The sequence below is a fragment of the Geotrypetes seraphini genome, chromosome 9 (genome assembly GCF_902459505.1).
Source record: "Geotrypetes seraphini chromosome 9, aGeoSer1.1, whole genome shotgun sequence".
In the NCBI taxonomy this organism is placed as follows: Eukaryota; Metazoa; Chordata; class Amphibia; order Gymnophiona; family Dermophiidae; genus Geotrypetes; species Geotrypetes seraphini.
Genome location: NC_047092.1, coordinates 178,943,468 through 178,963,434, shown reverse-complemented (window position 1 = coordinate 178,963,434; position 19,967 = coordinate 178,943,468). Strand labels below are relative to the sequence as shown.

Below are 19,967 nucleotides of genomic sequence, written 5' to 3'. Positions count from 1 at the left end.
GTAAGTACGTATGTAAAAAATCAGTTATAGGCATCTTTAAAAAGCACTTCTGTGGGTTTAGAATATTGAGTTTGACTTTCCTTCTGTTTTGTAACTACCTCCTCCAGACAGGCAAAGCAAAATAAGTGAAGAGCTTATTATGAATACTGAGGTTACATAGTTTATCTCTGTGCAAGACTTGGAAAGATAGGACAGGGACAGAAATATTTACCTTAATCACCACAACCGGTTAAGTACCTTGTTTTCACTACCTATTTGTACGTATATCATTGCTTGAACACAAGCATATGTGAAACTGAGCAATGTGAATGTGCTAGCATGGTGGAGATATAACCAAGTACAATGGCTGTGTCACATGAGGGACCTTGCATAGTTAAATGCAATTTTATAGACACTTACTTTTGGGTAGTATATATCAATTTTATAGACACTTACTTTTGGGTAGTATATATCTTAATGATGCTGTTATGTATTGAGTATGTAACTTTAGTCCTTGAAGGCCCCAAAACAGTCAGGTTCTCAGAATGGCACTGAGTAATATGTGTGAAATTGAATTGTATATTAGTCAATCAGTTTCCATACAAATATTAAAATGTAGTAAAAACAAGGTACGTCACTGGTTGTGGTGATTAAGTTAAATGTTTCTGTCCCTGTTCACCTATCTTTCCTATCTTTCCTGCTCTTGCACAGAGATATATAGCCCCCAAGTGCTAGGGTTGCCCTTTTGCCCACCCCAATATTTATGGAATATGTTGCAATAGGAACATGGAAGTTTTTATTTATTATCTGTTTCTTTAAATATTTATTACCCAAACTATCTATCCACACTTATTTGAAGTATGGAAGGATTTGTGTATGTAAACAATATTAATCTCCATACATACACATACAAAATGTCTGACTACAGTGATACTGTGTATAACTAGGCCCAATGATGCTACTTCTGGCATCAGGTGCTGCAAAGTCAATTATTGTGGTATACATATACTGAGCCTCTGTCACTTTTATCCTGCATTATTCCTCACACAGAAGAAAGTAAAACGATTAGCTAACACTGACTTTAATATATGCTTTATGATTTCCTTCCTCACCAAAGACTAATAAATGCATGCTGCAGTGAACAGAAAAATACCCAAGAGACAGAAGGGACATAAATTACCTAAGGGTCATCTATCTGGCTCTATAGGGCAATGAAGATAAAAGAAAAAAATCATTTGGAGTTTAGCAACCATAGGAACCTCTGGAGTACAATATCATGAATTCCCAGAATGAAATCACAGAACACTGTATTTCTGCTGAATAAAGCTTTTGAGGTTTAAACTTATAAACCCTAAATTGTTGCAAATGTAAAATAAATAAAACTGTTAGTACACAAATCAGATGGTTTTTGTCCATGTAGAGGCTGACCCAAGAACTAGGAACTGTGCTATTTAGCTAAAATGAACACAAGGGATGTAATATACCATCTGACTAGAATTAAAATATTAATTTGTTGGAACTAGAAATTTGTATTGAATAGGATTAGTTGAGATGTGTTTTAAATCTTAGAAATAGCCTCTAAGAAGCCCTTTATTAGATTCAAAAATCAAATTTTGTTTAATAGTGCCTTATTCTCCAACAAAATAAGTGTTGCATTAATTTGAAATTAAACTACAGACTGCATAATCTGGTTACATGAGTCAGCTTTCACCAAGCTTCTGGTGCTGAGCATTTGTACACACAGACATTAGACATCCCTTTGTTTTGCCCCTCCTTCTCTTCTTCAGCAGTCATTCAATGACAAGCGTAAAAAGAACCTCTTTTCCCGAAAATTTCCCTTCTACAAGAACAAGGACCAGAGTGAGCAGGAAACCAGTGATGTTGACCGTAAGTATGTGCCATCCAGTGGGCAAAATCCGAAAGACAAACTCTAAACAACCTACGAGCTTTGCAGTAGGGTGTTACATGGAGACAGTTTCAAGAGCTGCAACAGGTATATGGAATGCCAAAGGGGACTAATATCAACAAGTCCAGCCTGTTTATGCACTTTTTCTGTGTCTGTAATTCTATGGTGAATTGTACTGTATAGAAGGGGTATTTCTGTGGAAACTTGCAATCCGCACTCACAGAAAAAGATGCATGGTACTATAAAAACTATTTAAAGAATGCTTGGAGCCCACTATAACCAGTTATTTCCATATAGGGTTCTTTTGGGCAATTCTTTTATAAATACTATTTCTCTGTATTTTTGATGCAATCTTAATCAAGAGAGTGTTTCTACTCCTGTTTTGCCTAAGAAGTAAAAATTTAAAAACAAGCAATTTTTGCTCTAATAAAACTGATCAGACTACATTTATTGCCTTGGTAAAATGCTGTGAACTATTCTAATGCAATACAGTTGGTTGTGCTTAAGCTACTGACTTTCTGAATGTTGCTGTCTGAGTTAATTTACAAGAACATTTTAAATACCAGATCTGCAGCCCTCTTGGAACTCTCTCTTATTGTAGCACCTATGTTATGTATTACTGACAACTATTTTCTTTGTGATTATCTTTTTATTGCTTGCTTTCTGGGGACTACAGGAGATCCCTGACGACATGGGTTCAAAAGGCCTGAGTAAGTGACCAAATAACCCTCCTCAGCTACATATCTTCTAGTTTTTGGTTGTTTTCTTTCTTTTTTATATACCCTAATGGCACAAGAAGGTTCGTGATTTTCAAAGTTTTTCTTTTTTAGCTTTTATTTTCCATTTCCAACATTTGTGATAATTTTTCTGTTATTAATATTTTGGTGTATGAGACCTATTCTTGTGTGTGATCATGCCTCTTGAATGAAATTGCATGATTTTGACCAAAATCATCTGCCATCCTAAGATAACCAGGCTGGAATTTAATACTGAAAGCATATGATCTCCTCACTAAAGTTTATTCAAAACTGAGTATTATAATTAAGTTTGAAGGACTATGTGCCAAAATAAGATAGAAAATAAAAAGCTATTCATGTTGTGATTTAATATGTAAGAGTTAAGGAAATTGACATAATATACACAGTAAAATTGTAGGAAATGCATGTTAGTGTAGAATATACAATGGTTAACATTACCACCTTATCTTGTACATTTCTTTAGCAAAGGCATGAAATTCCGTACGTTACCTTTTGCTTCCCACTAGTCATGAATCTGCAGAAGGATATCACTTTAAATCTCTGAACTCCTCCCCTTCTGCAGTGGAGCACAGCTCCCTCTTCAGTTTTTCCTTCTGCAAGAGAACTCTGATGGTGTGTTCTGATCTACTTTGCTTCTTTTTGTTATTTTCGTTTGTTTTTGCCATCAGTCTTTGAATTCTTTTTCTGCGTGGTTTCGTTGCTCAGAGGACCCCTTCTTGGGCTTACTCTGCTGGAGAAAAGATGCAATCCCGCATTAGTAGACTGATGCTCCAAGGCCAATCTCATTGAGTACCTGTAGAGCCAGCCTGCTTTATGTCCCTTCAGGAACTTCAGGTCATTCCCTTGGGAACTTGCTCGTCTGCTGATTTATCATGCTTGAGTGCAGGCTATGAGGCCACTGTGTAACAACCTTCTGGGTAATAGGGAGCAGGCTGTGAAGTTTCTCCCCTGATGCATCGCGAGGACTTCGGGGGTGGGATTCTGTGGTCGAGGTTTGCCCAGCCAGCAGCCAAAAGATCTCCATCGATAGACTTGCACTGAGCTATCTTTGAGGCAGATATCCTTTCCCTACAGGCAGGCAGATTTAAGCTGACAAGCACCAGAAGTCACAGTGAGTACTACCATTATTCCCTATGGCAAAAAAGTGGTGGTGGTGGGGTTTCTTAAAAAAAAAAAAAAATCCAGTTTTGGTTGGAGTAAGGTTCCCTCATTTCCAAATCCCCTAATCTGCTATTTTTTGGTTTGGCTTCAACAGGCCTTTTTTGACATAGATTTTCTGGTAGTGGCCAACTTGGATTTTTAGCGTGTTTTTATTTTCTAAGTTCTATTTTCTGCCTCAAAATCCCTCATTTTGCCTTGGGATCATTAATGGATAACCCAGGTCCAAATTCCTGCGTTTTTTTGTGCAGATGTACACGACTAAGGAGCAGTCGTGTTCCACTCTGCATTGGAGGAAGAGGTGCGAGCTTTGGGCTTAGCCTCATACCAGTCCTCCAGTGAGAACCCCGGAAAGTCAGGTCTGCGGGAAAGAGATCCCTCTGGGAGACCATGAGTAACAAGGGGGCGAAACTCAAGCGTATAGTGGTAGAGGAGAGCTTGATTCCCCTGTGTGTGGAGCCTTACAGGGGTCCTCGGTGTCTCCTGTGCCAGGCTTTTCTGACTTTCAGTCTTTTATGGTAAGCCTATTTAATATGCCTAGGAAGCACTGCACTGTCTATGGGTGCACTGGCTCTGCCTCAGGGGGATCCTTCTGCCAGTCAGGTGTTTCTGCCTCTTACCACGCCAGCTCCCAGCATCAGTGACCCTTTAAACCAGAACTGGGATGATTGGAAGTCTTTCCATGCCCTTATCTCATTGCTTCTCTGTGTCTGTGGATGACTTGGGATCCCATTCAAGGTCCAGAAATCAGGTGGCAGGAGTGGCTGCAGATCACAGTTATGATCCCTCGATGTGTTGCCTTTTCAAATCAGCTTTTGTTTCATATGTCATTTCTGACACATTCTCTGCTTTGAAGCTTGAGGCCCAGCAGTCCTCCACCTTTACATTTAGAAAGTGCTTGTAAAATTCTCTCTACAGTGGCCATAGAAAGTTATACCCCTTGAGCATTTTCCACATTTTGTCGTTTGTATATCAGACTTCTATGCAAAACTGCTTTTTAAAATTTCAACTCAAACTGAAAATGCAGCTGAAACTTATTGCCTAGTTTTGGCCAAAACTGAAAATTAAGGATTGGTTGTTTGAATGTGAATCATTGAAGCCTGCTGGGTATTGTCAGAACCTGTAATCAGCAGCCCTCTGCTAAGCCCACAGGAGATTACTCTCCAGTCCCAGGAACTGCAAGCACAGGCTGATAACTGGGAGAGGCATTTTAACAAGGACTTCTCAAATCTAGCATGTATAAGTTCCCAAGTCAGTGCAGATATAGTGAAATATCCTCTGAGAGAGGAACTTTATGAGAATGTGTGAAAAAAATCATGCTTTTTAGGCTTACCTATATACCGTATTTTCGCGGATATAACGCGCGCGTTATACGCGATTTTACCTACCGCGCATACCCCTCGCGCGTTATATGCCTGAGCGCGGTATAGAAAAGTTTTTAAACATAGTTCCCACCCCGCCCGACGCCCGATTCACCCCCCCAGCAGGACCGCTCGCACCCCCACCCCGAACGACCGCTCGCACGCGCTCCCACCCGCACCCGCATCCACGATCGGAGCAAGAGGGAGCCCAAGCCCTCTTGCCCGGCCGACTCCCCGACGTCCGATACATCCCCCCCCCCCCGAAGGACCGCCGACTTCCCGACAATATCGGGCCAGGAGGGAGCCCAAACCCTCCTGGCCACGGCGACCCCCTACCCCCACCCCGCACTACATTACGGGCAGGAGGGATCCCAGGCCCTCCTGCCCTCGACGCAAACCCCCTCCCCCCAACGACCGCCCCCCCCAAGAACCTCCGCCCGTCCCCCAGCCGACCCGCGACCCCCCTGGCCGACCCCCACGACACCCCCACCCGCCTTCCCCGTACCTTTGTGTAGTTGGGCCAGAAGGGAGCCCAAACCCTCCTGGCCACGGCGACCCCCTAACCCCACCCCGCACTACATTACGGGCAGGAGGGATCCCAGGCCCTCCTGCCCTCGACGCAAACCCCCCTCCCTCCAACGACCGCCCCCCCCAAGAACCTCCGACCGCCCCCCCAGCCGACCCGCGACCCCCCTGGCCGACCCCCACGACCCCCCACCCCCCTTCCCCGTACCTTTGGAAGTTGGCCGGACAGACGGGAGCCAAACCCGCCTGTCCGGCAGGCAGCCAACGAAGGAATGAGGCCGGATTGGCCCATCCGTCCTAAAGCTCCGCCTACTGGTGGGGCCTAAGGCGCGTGGGCCAATCAGAATAGGCCCTGGAGCCTTAGGTCCCACCTGGGGGCGCGGCCTGAGACACATGGTCGGGTTTGGCCCATGTGCCTCAGGCCGCGCCCCCAGGTGGGACCTAAGGCTCCAGGGCCTATTCTGATTGGCCCACGCGCCTTAGGCCCCACCAGTAGGCGGAGCTTTAGGACGGATGGGCCAATCCGGCCTCATTCCTTCGTTGGCTGCCTGCCGGACAGGCGGGTTTGGCTCCCGTCTGTCCGGCCAACTTCCAAAGGTACGGGGAAGGGGGGTGGGGGGGTCGTGGGGGTCGGCCAGGGGGGTCGCGGGTCGGCTGGGGGACGGGCGGAGGTTCTTGGGGGGGGGGGCGGTCGTTGGGGGGGGGGGGGGGTTTGCGTCGAGGGCAGGAGGGCCTGGGATCCCTCCTGCCCGTAATGTAGTGCGGGGTGGGGTTAGGGGGTCGCCGTGGCCAGGAGGGTTTGGGCTCCCTTCTGGCCCAACTACACAGAGGTGCGGGGAAGGCGGGTGGGGGTGTCGTGGGGGTCGGCCAGGGGGGTCGCGGGTCGGCTGGGGGACGGGCGGAGGTTCTTGGGGGGGGGGCGGTCGTTGGGGGGAGGGGGTTTGCGTCGAGGGCAGGAGGGCCTGGGATCCCTCCTGCCCGTAATGTAGTGCGGGGTGGGGTTAGGGGGTCGCCGTGGCCAGGAGGGTTTGGGCTCCCTCCTGGCCCGATATTGTTGGGGAGTCGGCGGTCCTTCGGGGTGAGGGTGCGAGTGGTGCTGCCGGGGGGGGGATGTATCGGACGTCGGGGGGGGGGCATCAGGCTTTCAGGATGGGGACAGACCTTCAAGGGGGGACAGGACTTCAAGGGGGGACAGTGCACGGAAGTCAGGGGGGTGAACGGAGAGTCGGGACAGCGCACGGAAAGTCAGGGCGGGCGAAAGGAGCGTCGGGCATCATGCGCGTTATATGCCTGAGCGCGGTATAGAAAAGTTTTGGTACATATCATCGTGATTTCTGCGCGCTATACCCCTGTGCGCGTTTTACACAGGTGCGCGTTATATCCGCGAAAATACGGTAGTGCACAAGTAATAAGAGAAAGTAGCATTGAAATGTTTCCTGTTTTGTATTTAGTTAACAAAACTGATTAAGGACAAGTATGATATAGATTCTTATTAAAATAGGATAATCCAGAAAGTGGTCTACACTTCTGATGCACAGTCCAGAATAAAAAAAACATTGATGTCCCTGAATGTGAGGACTGTATGCTATGAAAAATGTAAATCAACAGTAATACATGTCTCAAATTATTTTCTAATATATAAACTTCATTTCATTATGGTATCATTTCTCTGTTAACATTATAAGCTGATATATTTCCACAGAGGCAGATTCTTAAGGAAGTTATCCCAAATTTATAGATTTAAATTCCATTAAACTTTTGTATTAAGAGCATTTATTTGGAGCCATCTACTTACCATATGAACTATTGTTCATATGGTTCATATGAACTATTGATCATAACTGCATTGCTTGCAATTACATTACACAAAAAATTGCAGATACGGTATTTAGCATCTCCCCTCCCCCAAACGTACACTCTATCTTACAACCCCTGATGGTATAGTGCAGGGGTAGGCAATTCCGGTCCTCGAGAGCCGGAGCCAGGTCAGGTTTTCAGGATATTCACAATGAATATATATGAGATGGATATGCATGCACTGCCTCCTTGAGATGCAAATCTATCTCATATTTATTGTGGATATCCTGAAAACCTGACCTGGCTCCAGCTCTCTACCGGAATTGCCTACCCTTGGTCTAGTGAAATATTCAGGGCAGGACTGATCCCCAGTCACTCTTGCTGAGGGTCATGACTTCTTAAAGCAGTCTTCCAAGATTCCCACTAGAGGTCATGGAAGCCATTTTGAGCAGAGCCAGCATAAGCAGGCGTGACTGGGGATCACTTCTACCCTGACTGGGGATCACTTCTACCCTGAGTATACCCTGAGGAAGGAACCTATAGGTGGCCTGGGAGTGGGGGGAGGTAGCAAGAGAGAGAGACAAACAGGACAAAGTACACATTTTTGGCTGCCACCAAAAACACATGTTCAGATTTGACAAAGCCTGAAACTAGGCAGAAAAAGGATTTGGGGACTGTATTGGTTGTACCCCAGAATGCCATCTCATTAACCAAGCCAGAAGATAACAGGACATATGCATAAGCATGGATTAATGAGAGAAAGCCATAGATTTAATCAAGGGAAATCTTGCATCACCAATCTACTACATTTCTTTAAAGGGATGAATGAACATGTGGATAAAGGTGAACTGGTTGATATTGTGTAGTTGGATTTTTAAAAGACATTTGACAAAGTACCTCATGAAAGACTTCTGAGGAAATTAGAAAGTAATGGGATAGGAGGTAATGTCCTTTTATGAATTAAGAATTGATTGAAAGACAGTAGGTTTAATAACATAAGAATAGTCTTACTGGATCAGACCAAAAGTCCATCAAGCCCAGTAGCCCATTTTCACGGTGGCCAATCCAGGTCCCTATACCTGGCCAAAACCCAAGGAGTAGCAACATTTCATGCTACCGATCTAGGGCAAGCAGTGGTTTCCCCTATGTCTTTCTCAATAACAGACTCCAGGAACTTGTCCAAACCTTTCTTAAAACCAGCTACGCTATCCACTCTTACCACAACATTTGACAACGTGTTCCAGAGCTTAACTATTCTCCGAGTGAAAAAAATTTTCCTCCTATTGGTTTTAAAAGTATTTCCCTGTAACTTCGAGTGTCCTCTAGTCTTTGTAATTTTTGACAGAGTGAAAAATAGATCCACTTGTCCCCGTTCTACTCCACTCAGGATTTTGTTTTAAAAATTCAATATTTTCAATGGAGGGTAAATAGTAGGGTTCCCCAGAAGTCTGTGCTGGGGCCACTGCTTTTTAACATATTTATCAATGATCTAGAGATGAGAATAATTAATGATATAATTAAATTTGCTGATGATGTCAAGTTGTTCAAAGTTGTTAAATCGCAAGAGGACCTTGGGAGACTGGGCATCAAAATGGCAGGTGATTTTTAATGTGAGCAAGTGCAAAGTGTTGCAGGGTTCCACGTTAGGAGTCACTATCCAGGAAAAGGATCTAGGTGTCATCAATAGTGTGCAAATTAATGGAAACTCTAATCAAACGCCAATTGGATATGATCCTGAACGAGGAGAATCTACAGGATCCCCGTCAACATGGATTTACTAAGGGGAGATCCTGCCAATCCAACCTGATCAGCTTCTTTGACTGGGTGACGAGGAAGCTGGATGTTGGGGAGTCTCTGGACATCGTATACCTGGACTTCAGTAAAGCATTCGATAGCGAACCACACCGCAGGTTGCTGAGCAAGATGAGTTCTATAGGATTGGGCGACACATTGACGAAATGGGTTGGGAACTGGCTTGGAGGGTAGGCTTCAGAGGGTAGTGGTGAACGGCACCCCCCTCCGAAATGACGGAGGTAATCAGTGGAGTGCCGCAGGGCTCGGTCCTGGGCCTGATCCTATTCAACATCTTTATAAGAGACTTGGCAGAAGGGCTGCGAGGTAAAATAACATTATTCGCCGATGACGCCAAACTAAGCAATGTAGTGGGCAAAAGCACAACAGACATAAATTCAATGTCCGACAACATGATGCACGACCTACTCCTACTGGAGTAGGTCTGCTGGTCTAGGTCCTGGCAACTCAGTTTCAATGCCAAAAAATGCAAAGTCATGCACCTGGGCAGCCATAATCCATGCAAGATTTACACCCTTAATGGCGAGATCCTAACAAGAACTGAAGCAGAACGAGACTTAGGGGTGATCATCAGTGAGAACATGAAGACTGCCAATCAAGTGGAGCAAGCTTCATCCAAGGCAAGGCAAATCATAGGTTGCATACGCAGGAGTTTCGTCAGCCGTAAGCCTGAAGTCATTATGCCATTGTATAGATCCATGGTGAGGTCCCACCTGGAATACTGTGTGCAATTCTGGAGGCCGCATTACTGTAAGGATGTGCTGAGACTGGAGTCGGTCCAGAGAATGGCCACCCGGATGGTCTCGGGACTCAAGGATCTCCCGTACGAGGAACGGCTGGATAAGTTGCAGCTGTACTCACTCGAGGAACGCAGAGAGAGGGGTGACATGATCGAGACATTCAAGTATCTCATGGGGCGCATCGATGTGGAAGAAGATATCTTTTTCAAGGGTCCCGCGGCAACAAGGGGGCATCCGTGGAAAATCAGGGGCAGGAAACTGCACGGGGACACCAGGAAATTATTTTTCACTGAAAGGGTGGTTGATCGCTGGAATAGTCTTCCACTTCAGGTTATTGAGGCCAGCAGCGTGCCTGATTTTAAGGCCAAATGGGATAGACACGTGGGATCTATTCATAGAGAAAGGTAGGGGAGGGTCATTGGGGTGGGCAGACTAGATGGGCAGTGGCCCTTATCTGCCGTCTATTTCTATGTTTCTATTGTTGAGGATACGTGAAACCCTTAGCTCAATGTGTGGTGGCTGCTAGGAAAGCAAATAGAATGTTAGGAATTATCAGGAAAGGAATGGAAAACAAAGATGAAAATGTTATACGGCTATACCTCAGATGCTGTGTCAGTTCTGGTTGCTGTATCTCAAAACGGATGTAGTGAAATTAGAAAAGATAAAGGGTGATGAAAATGATAAAAGGGATGCGGTGACTTCCCTATGAGGAGAGGCTAAAGTGGCTAGGGCTCTTCAGCTTGGAGAAAAGACAGCTCAGGGGTATGATAGAGGTCTATAAAATACTGAGTGGACTGGAAAGGGTAAATGCGAATCGCTTGTTCACTTTCCAAAAAGACTAGGGAGCATGCAATGAAGCTACTAAATAGTATATTTAAAACAAACTGAAGAAAATATTTCTTCACGCGTATAATTAAACTTTGGAATTTGTTGCCTGATAACGTGATGAAATCAGTGGGGTTTAAAAAAGATTTGGATAATTTCCTAAAAGAAGTCCATAGGCCATTATTGAGATGGGTTGGGAAATACACTGCTTATTCCTAGGATAAGCAGTATAGAATCTGTTTTACTACTTGGGATCTAGCTAGGTATTTGGGACTTTGGCTGGACACTGTTGGAAACAGGATACTGGGCTTGACGGACCTTCAGTCTGTCCCAGTATGGCAATTCTTATGTTCTTAAGATAATTTTTTGCAGCTTCATATTGGTGTAAACTAAATGTATGAATATGTAGTATCCTTACCAGCTCCATAAGGCTGTATCTAGATGTGTGTGTAAAAACCGAGATGCATATGTGGAGGTATGCTGAATATATAATGTAAGATTACCCATGCCATTGAGGGGAAAATAAGCACAGCTCATTTAAATGTAAAGATAGGAAATAATTAATATAAAGATATATAAATATCCTATACTTGAGCATTTTTAATTATATTTTTTTAAAGTAGGAGTTTTTCAGTGATCTACACAGCATTCTGTACATTCCCAATCAATTATATTCAAAAAGAATTAAAAATAAGAAATCAAAATTCTTGATTTGAGTTGAGAAGTAGCCTAATGGTTAGTGAAGTGGATCTGATAACCTGAGGAACTGGGTGTGGTGCCTGCTGCAGCTCTTGTGACCCTGGGCAAGTCACTTAACCCTCCTTTGCCCCAGGTACAAAGCTTAGATTGTGAGCACACATGTAAAGCACTTTGGTTGTGCCACAGTATGGTGGTATTTCAAATCTATAGTACCCTTTTTACCCCTTATAAGACTTCATACATTTTCATTCTGTACTTGAGGGAGCCCCTTTTGTAGCAGTAAGTCATTTTGTTCAAATGTCCATCAACTTTCTACATGGTACTGTTTTTGTTCACTCTTTGGAACAGAATAGGTCTTGTTCCCATTCTGGGCTTTGACTGTTCACTTTCTTCTTGCTGAGCCATTCTATTGTTCTGTTATACTTTCATTGTTTTGCTGAAAAGTGTTTGTTTTCCCCTCCCAGTCTAAAGGCTATGGGAAACAGGAACTGGTTTCTTTCAGATTCTGCCTGTACTTTGCAGTACTTTGCAGAAACAGAAACAGTGGGACTTCTGAAGATTGAAAGAGTGGATGGCAAATAGAATTCCTAAAACATAATTCTGCCACCAACATGCCTTACTCTAAGAATAGTTATCAGTGTGATGTGCTGTTTCTTTTTATGCCACACATATAACTTCATATTGAAACCAAAAAAGTTCTGCTTTGGTCACATCAGAGTAGAAAATTCTTCCTTTGCAAATGCTATAAAGAACACATCATATGGCTTTTCTTCCAGATTGCCACCAGTCTTGTGCAAAGATTTCTGTAGTCCTCGTAACCTTCCACAACAGTTTCCTTAATCCATAGCTAGAGAAACAGCTTGATTTAGTGTCTCACCTGTCTTCACTCTATAGTTTCCCTAGGGATGTTCAAACACACCAAAATTTTCTTATGGCTTTCCCCCAAGATTACACAAGCCATTTTTTGCGATCATATAACAGATTGTGTCGGTTCAGTATACCCTCAGTATCTTTCTCTTTACCATAGACAATTTTGTAATATATTCAGTTCAAAGGGAAAATAGTGCAGTGTACTTCCACTGACATGATGCATAAGGCAGATCACTGGATTTTTTTTGTTAAATTATGATATCTGAATTGTGTACAAACTTTATATATATTACAAACAGAAAATACTTTTGTTATAAGTAGATATGTTACTGTTGTTCCCAAAACTCACATGATTGTGTAGTTGGAGTTGTTTCTATTGTCCTTAAAGGAATTATCCATAAATTTAAGACCTGTTTTGCATTGTCCAGTTAGTTGATATTTTTTAAATTACTACTTCTTGTTTAGTATAATTCTATATTTCTGGGTATTTTCTTAAAATCCTTTGTCAAGGGTCCTACTTAGACATACTTTTACCTTCCTTTTGTGATTTTTACATTGTAGCTGTGAGAAGATTTATAGATCAGTTTGGGCAAACTATTACAAGGAGAAAAAGTAGTAATTTTTACACCTGATGTCCTTTCTATAAGCCATGATGTTTTCTACCTTGGCAAATTCATGTGTGCCTTACCTGTTTTCCTTTAACACTGTTTCTCTGAAGACAGATTCACTAATACAGGCGTGCCATGCAATTATGCTCAGTGCCAAGCAGAGTAACATGGCCCACTTTCTTCAGGCAACACCTGACAAAACTGAGCCACTTTAATTTCTCCAAAACCGCACATTCACCAGTCACAAATGGGTGTCACTGTGCTAGGACCAGAGTGTGGTCCTTCAATTGAACTCTTGTTTAGTTGTAAAGTAATCCAATTTACTGTATTTTGCAAGAGGAAATTGGTTTCTGTTTTCAGCTTTTTTTTTCTCGGTGCACAGACTCTGTAATTGAGCAAAGCATTAAAAAAATGTTATTTTCTGTAATAAAATATTTACATTAATATACATCTAGATTGGACTCACTCCCCTGAAATCTAGGATGCTTTTCTAAAATTGTGTTGGTTTTTTCAATTTATTTTTGTTAATTTCTGTTGCTTTTGAACTTGTATCATTTTGTATTTTCCTCATATTTCTGTTATGTTGCAATTTCAGAGCATGTAACATCTAATGCCAGTGATAGTGAAAGTAGTTACCGTAAGTGTTTTCTGTTCTTTCATTTTTCATTTAAACCTCAAGTTAATGCATTTTTGTTGGTGTGTTTGTTTTCACATCCTTAGTGCACCAAAGAGCATTGGTTCTCTTATTTCAGGAAGATCTTTTGAAAATCCTTCTTGGCAGTTAGACATTTACTATATTTTCAAAGCACTAACGCGTAGTGCAGGTTTTAACGCCAGCAGCAGCGGTAACTGCTCCAACACTCATAGAATTCCTTTGAGCGTCGGAGCAGTTACCGCTGCTGCTGTCACTAAAACCTGCACTACGCGTTAGTAAAGGAGAGAGAAAGTTAGTTGAATGCATTCTTTGATTTAAAAAAAAAAAAAGTGGCTCATTAAGATGCATAGTTTTGCAGTAGAGAGTTTTTAACTTCAGTCCTGGTGTGACCTAATTATCAAAATGTGATAACACACACTTGTTAGTAAGTAAGCCTCAATCTCATATATTAACATGTAAAAGCATGTCTTGTATTTTGACAAATAGGCTTTCTAATATTAGAATTGCTTATTCTAAATCTAACTGAACACCCCAAATATAATAATCAAATTATTTTGTAGACCTCTTTTATTGATAGAAAATATGTTCTTATTGTGCTTGGATAAATATGTGCACTGCCAGTCTAGTTCATAATCATTTATCTTTGAAAAAGTACTCAAATGACCTTATTAAAATTTATACTTCTGAAATTTATTCACTAGTGAATTTTTCTTTTTTTAACTTAGTAAGATCCACATTTACATTCTACGAACGTGGAGATGATGCGGTATACAAACCTAAGGATTAGATTAGATTATATAAACTGACGAAGCTTACATTTTCTGCCAGCTAACTTTAAGAAGTATTTATCAATTATACTTTGACTAATACTGCCAGATGATAATATAAATGTGTTAAACCACTCAATATCAACATATTTTATTTTAATATGTTACCATCCTGTATGATTAATTGTACTGCTATATTAAGTAAGCCCCTTTGAGATTAAAAGGTAGAACATAAAATGTTGTAAATGAACATTAAATTTTCTGTCAAATTTATGCTTGGACTTATAGAACCAGTTTACTACGAGGAGGAGATAGAGTGAGTCAGAAGGAGCTAAATCTCTGTCAGAAACTGATTTCTAGCTTAAGAGAATGCCTGGAACTGTAGAAAAGCCTTGTGTAACTGCTTTTCACACAAACTGATCACAATAAAATCTTCTTAATTAGATTTCATTCAACCTCACTTCAAATCTACTCCCATCTTTGATTAAACTACTTGAGCGGTGCTTCTAATTTCTTCACAAAAGTCTGTACATTTCTTATCGCAGTTCTAAAGATAAACTAATCCATAAAATTAGGCTTGCAATGAAATATTCTAGCCTTTAAATATGTCCCTATGAAGGCTATATTGTTCTGTAAATGGTTTATTCTCAATTGAAGTAAATTGGCAAAAACCTGCAGTGTTTCTTAATTTTCAGCAAGTTTGTTTTATTAAAATGTGCTCTTTAATGTTTCCTTTACTGCTATCTAATATGAAAGTAATCTTGATTACAGATGAGTATGGCTGTTCAAAAGGTCCATTTTATTAACATTTTTAAGTATATTGAGACAATATATACTTTCTGCCATCAGGATGCTTAATAATCTTAACTTTTTCTAATTTTAGACCACCCTACCAACATTCAAAAGGTTGACCAAGACACCTTGCATCCATTAATAATAGAATTATATTGTAATGCATTCCTATAAACAAGTAATACTGAGTTGGGCACTCAAGTGGAGTGATCACATCTGACAGTGCTGGTGCATAACTTCCTAGAGCGAAGAACGTCATGTAAAATTCTGAGCATATGCAGCCCTTGGTTTGGTATTTTTTTTGGGGGGGGGGGGGGGTTCATACTTGCCTTACTACTTCATTCAAGGAATAAGACTTGTTGCCAAAGAATTTCATCTTTGTCTGAAATTTAACAGAAATTCAGAACTACAGCACGGATACCAAATGTCTGTTGTGCCTCAGTCCTGTCCATGACCAAAAGGACTATAAACATTGTATTTGAAGATAACAGAGACTATGGTGCTCATTTTCAAAAGAGAAAGTCTCTGAAAAGTCATAAAATGGCAAGAGGATATTTTTCTTACAAAATTGTCTAAGTTGTGATGTTAAAAACTCTAATTTGAGACATTTTTCTCTGCGAGGGGTCATGTTTTGGATGGGACTTGAGCATTCCAAGTGTGACAAGACGATGGCTATAGCCAGAAGGATGCTAGGTTGTATAGAGAGAGGTGTAACCAGCAGAAAAAAGGAGGTGTTGATGCCCCTGTACAAGTTGTTGATGAGGCTCCACTTGGAGTACTATATTCAGTTTTGGAGGTCTCATCTTGCTAAGAATGTAAAAAGACTTGAAGTGATCAAGAGAAAGGTGACACAAATGGTATGGGGCTTGCAGCAAAAGATGTACAAGAAGAGACTGGAAGATCTGAATATGTATTCTCTAGAAAGGAGGAGGGGAGATATGATTGACATTTAAATACTTGAAAAGTATAAATATAGAAACAAAGAGGAGAAAACAAAGCTAGAGAACATGACCTGAGGTTGCAAGGTGGTAGACTGAGGAGTAATATCGGAAAATTTTTTTCATGGAAATGGTGGTTTATGCCTAGAATGCCGTCCAAAGACAAAACTGGTGACTGAATTAAAAAAGGAGTGGGATGAACACACAAGATCTCTAATTAGAAAATTAATAGTACAGGGTAGGCCACGGAAAATGAGCCCACTTCCAGCAATCATGTGACAAGATGAATGAGCAAGTGGATTGTTTTTATTCACTTACCCCCAAGTTACAACAGATGGTGAAAGTGGTCCCCGTTCATGTTTATGCACCTTTAGGCACTTTGGATCATGTTGGCTGACACTGCTTGTACCTCTTCAACAGTGATGCTGTCGATAGTTTTCGTAATGTTTTTCTTGAGTTCATCCAGGGTATGTAGATTGTTGGCATATACTTTCAGCTTTAAATTTCCTCACAGATAAAAATCGCATGTGAACAAGTCTAGGGAAAGTGGTGGCCATAACCCCTTGCTCACAGTTTACAGTTGCTCTGTAAACAGTTCATGAACCTGTGCCAGTGAGTCACTTAAGGTGTGGCATGTTGTCCCATCTTGTTGGAACAAGCAGTACATTTTTTTCTTCTGGTAGTGAATGCCTGGAGGTGGATGCCTGGAATGCGCTCCCGAGGGAGGTGGTGGAAAAGAAAACGGTGACGGAGTTCAAAAAAGTGTGGGATGAACACAGAGGATCTAGAACAGGGCTGCCCAATTCCGGTCCTTGAGATCTATTAGCAGGCCAGGTTTTCAGGATATCCACAATGAAACATGCATGAGAGAGATTTACATACCAAAAAGGCAGTGCAGGCAAATCTCTCTCATGCATATTCATTGTGGATATCCTGAAAAACTGGCCTGCTAATAGATCTCGAGGACCAGAATTGGGCAGGCCTGATCTAGAATCAGAAAATAATTGTAAATATTGAAGACCTAAGGCAAGTACTGGGCAGACTTGCACAGTCTGTGTCTGTATATGGTCATTTGGTTGAGGATGGGCTGGGGAGGGCTTTGATGGCTGGGATGGTTTAGATGGGCTGGAGTGAGCTTTGACAAAGACTTCAGTAGATGGAACCTTAGCACAGTACCGGGCAGAGCTTTGGATTCTTGCCCAGAAATAGCTAAAAAGAAGGAAAAAAAAAATTAAATTGAATCAGGTTAGGCAGACTGGATGGACCATTCAGATTTTTATCTGCCGTCATCTATTATGTTACTATGGTAAGATGTTCAGATAAATCGCAGTGTTCAAAGTTGATTCGAAGAAAATTGGGCCCACTATTCGTGTTCCTGACACCACGCACCAAATGGCCAATTTTCTGGTCGTAAACTCTATGAAAGGAGCAAGCCTCAGGCAACTGGTGTTGGAACCGACAAGGGATCAGGCAATACTGGACCTGATACTTACCAATGGAGAAAGTGTCACAGAGGTCTCGGTGGGCGACACATTGGCCTCCAGTGACCACAACATGGTATGGTTCAATATCAGGAAAGGTTTCACTAAATCTACTACACTAACCAAAGTCCTCAAATTCAAGGACACAAATTTCAAAGAAATGGGAGACTTCGTTCACCAGGCGCTACAAAGCCAAGAAGAAACCGATAACGTGGAAGATATGTGGTCGACTTTGAAAGCAACCATACAAGAAGCAACAAACCGCTATGTAAAATCAGTAAGTAAACGGCGAAGGAACAATAAGCCACAGTGGTTTACTGCGGAGATCTCAGACCTGATCAAGGAGAAGAAAAAAGCATTCATCTCTTACAAACAATCAGGGAAGCAGGACTCTAGAGCAGACTACCTGGCCAAATCAAAAGCCGTCAAAACAGCAGTCAGGGAGGCTAAATTCCTCATGGAGGAGTCTCTAGCAAAGAACATCCAGAAGGGAGATAAATCCTTCTTCAGGTATATCAGTGATAGAAGAAAAAACTCAGGCGGGATTGTACGTCTTAGGAAACCAGACGGAGACTATGTGGAAAAGGATTCGGAAAAAGCCCAACTATTAAATGAATACTTCTGCTCAGTCTTCACCCGAGAAGCGCCAGGGCTCGGCCCTCAGCTACAGACAAGGGTTGGCTCAGTTGACCCGTTTAGTAACTTTGAGTTTACGCCCAGCAGTGTCTACGGTGAGCTGTCAAAGCTCAAGGTTAACAAAGCAATGGGGCCGGACAACCTGCACCCCAGGGTGCTTAGGGAGCTGAGTGATGTCTTGGCGGAGCCACTGTCCGCGCTCTTCAACCTCTCCCTTAGTACAGGCAGCGTCCCGTTGGACTGGAGGACGGCTAACGTCATTCCACTCCACAAGAAAGGCTCAAAGATGGAGACAGCAAACTACAGACCAGTGAGTCTAACATCGATAGTGAGCAAACTAATGGAAACTCTAATCAAACACCAATTAGATAAGATCCTGGATGAAGAGAATCTACGGGATCCCCGACAACATGGATTTACTAAGGGGAGATCCTGCCAATCCAACCTGATCAGCTTCTTTGACTGGGTAACGGGGAAGCTGGATATTGGGGAGTCCCTGGACATCGTGTACCTGGACTTTAGCAAAGCATTCGATAGCGTACCACACCGCAGGTTACTGAGCAAGATGAGTTCTATAGGATTAGGTGACACATTGACGAAATGGGTTGGGAGCTGGCTTGGAGGTAGGCTCCAAAGGGTGGTAGTGAACGGCACCCCCTCCAAAATGACGGAGGTGATTAGTGGAGTACCACAGGGCTCAGTCTTGGGCCCAATCCTATTCAACATCTTTATAAGAGACTTGGCAGAAGGGCTTCGAGGTAAAATAACATTATTCGCCGATGACGCCAAACTTAGTAATGTAGTGGGCAAATGCACAACAGACGAAGATTCAGTGCCCGACAACATGATGCACGACCTACTCCTACTGGAGCGATGGTCTAGGACATGGCAACTCAACTTCAATGCCAAAAAATGCAAAGTTATGCACCTGGGCAGCCAGAATCCTTGCAAGTCTTATACCCTTAATGGCGAGATCCTAGCAAAAACGGTAGCAGAACGAGACTTGGGGGTAATCGTCAGTGAGGACATGAAGTCTGCCAATCAAGTGGAGCAGGCTTCGTCCAAGGCAAGACAAATCATGGGCTGCATACGAAGGGGTTTCGTCAGTCGTAAGGCGGAAGTTATTATGCCATTGTATAGATCCATGGTGAGGCCCCACCTGGAATACTGTGTGCAATTCTGGAGGCCGCATTATCGCAAGGATGTGCTGAGACTGGAGTCGGTGCAAAGAATGGCTACCCGGATGGTCTCGGGACTCAAGGATCTACCATACGAAAAACGGCTTGACAAATTACAGCTATACTCGCTCGAGGAGCGCAGAGAGAGGGGGGACATGATCGAGACGTTCAAGTATCTTACGGGCCGCATCAAGGCGGAGGAAGATATCTTCTTTTTCAAGGGTCCCACGACAACAAGAGGGCATCCATTGAAAATCAGGGGCGGGAAACTACGAGGTGACACCAGGAAATTCTTTTTCACCGAAAGAGTGGTTGATCGCTGGAATAGTCTTCCACTACAGGTGATTGAGGCCAGCAGCGTGCCTGATTTTAAGGCCAAATGGGATCGGCACATGGGATCTATTCACAGGGTAAAGGTAGGGGAGGGACATTAAGGTGGGCAGACTAGATGGGCCGTGGGCCCTTATCTGCCGTCTATTTCT

At 42.7% G+C, this 19,967-nt stretch overlaps 1 protein-coding gene across 13 annotated transcripts in view; it reads left to right on the top strand.

The window, feature by feature from the left end:
- Positions 1–19,967, top strand: part of DLG1 (discs large MAGUK scaffold protein 1) — a 329,809-nt gene that overhangs the window by 286,776 nt on the left and 23,066 nt on the right. For 6 of the 13 annotated variants that reach the window (XM_033958212.1, XM_033958211.1, XM_033958207.1 and 3 more), the window contains 2 exons: positions 1,767–1,866; positions 13,634–13,675. In XM_033958212.1, coding sequence (XP_033814103.1) covers positions 1,767–1,866; positions 13,634–13,675 — 142 coding nt within the window. Of the gene's footprint in view, positions 1–1,766; positions 1,867–2,561; positions 2,596–13,633; positions 13,676–19,967 lie in introns of all 13 variants that reach the window. The other 7 variants (XM_033958209.1, XM_033958205.1, XM_033958204.1 and 4 more) reach the window with 2 other exon arrangements.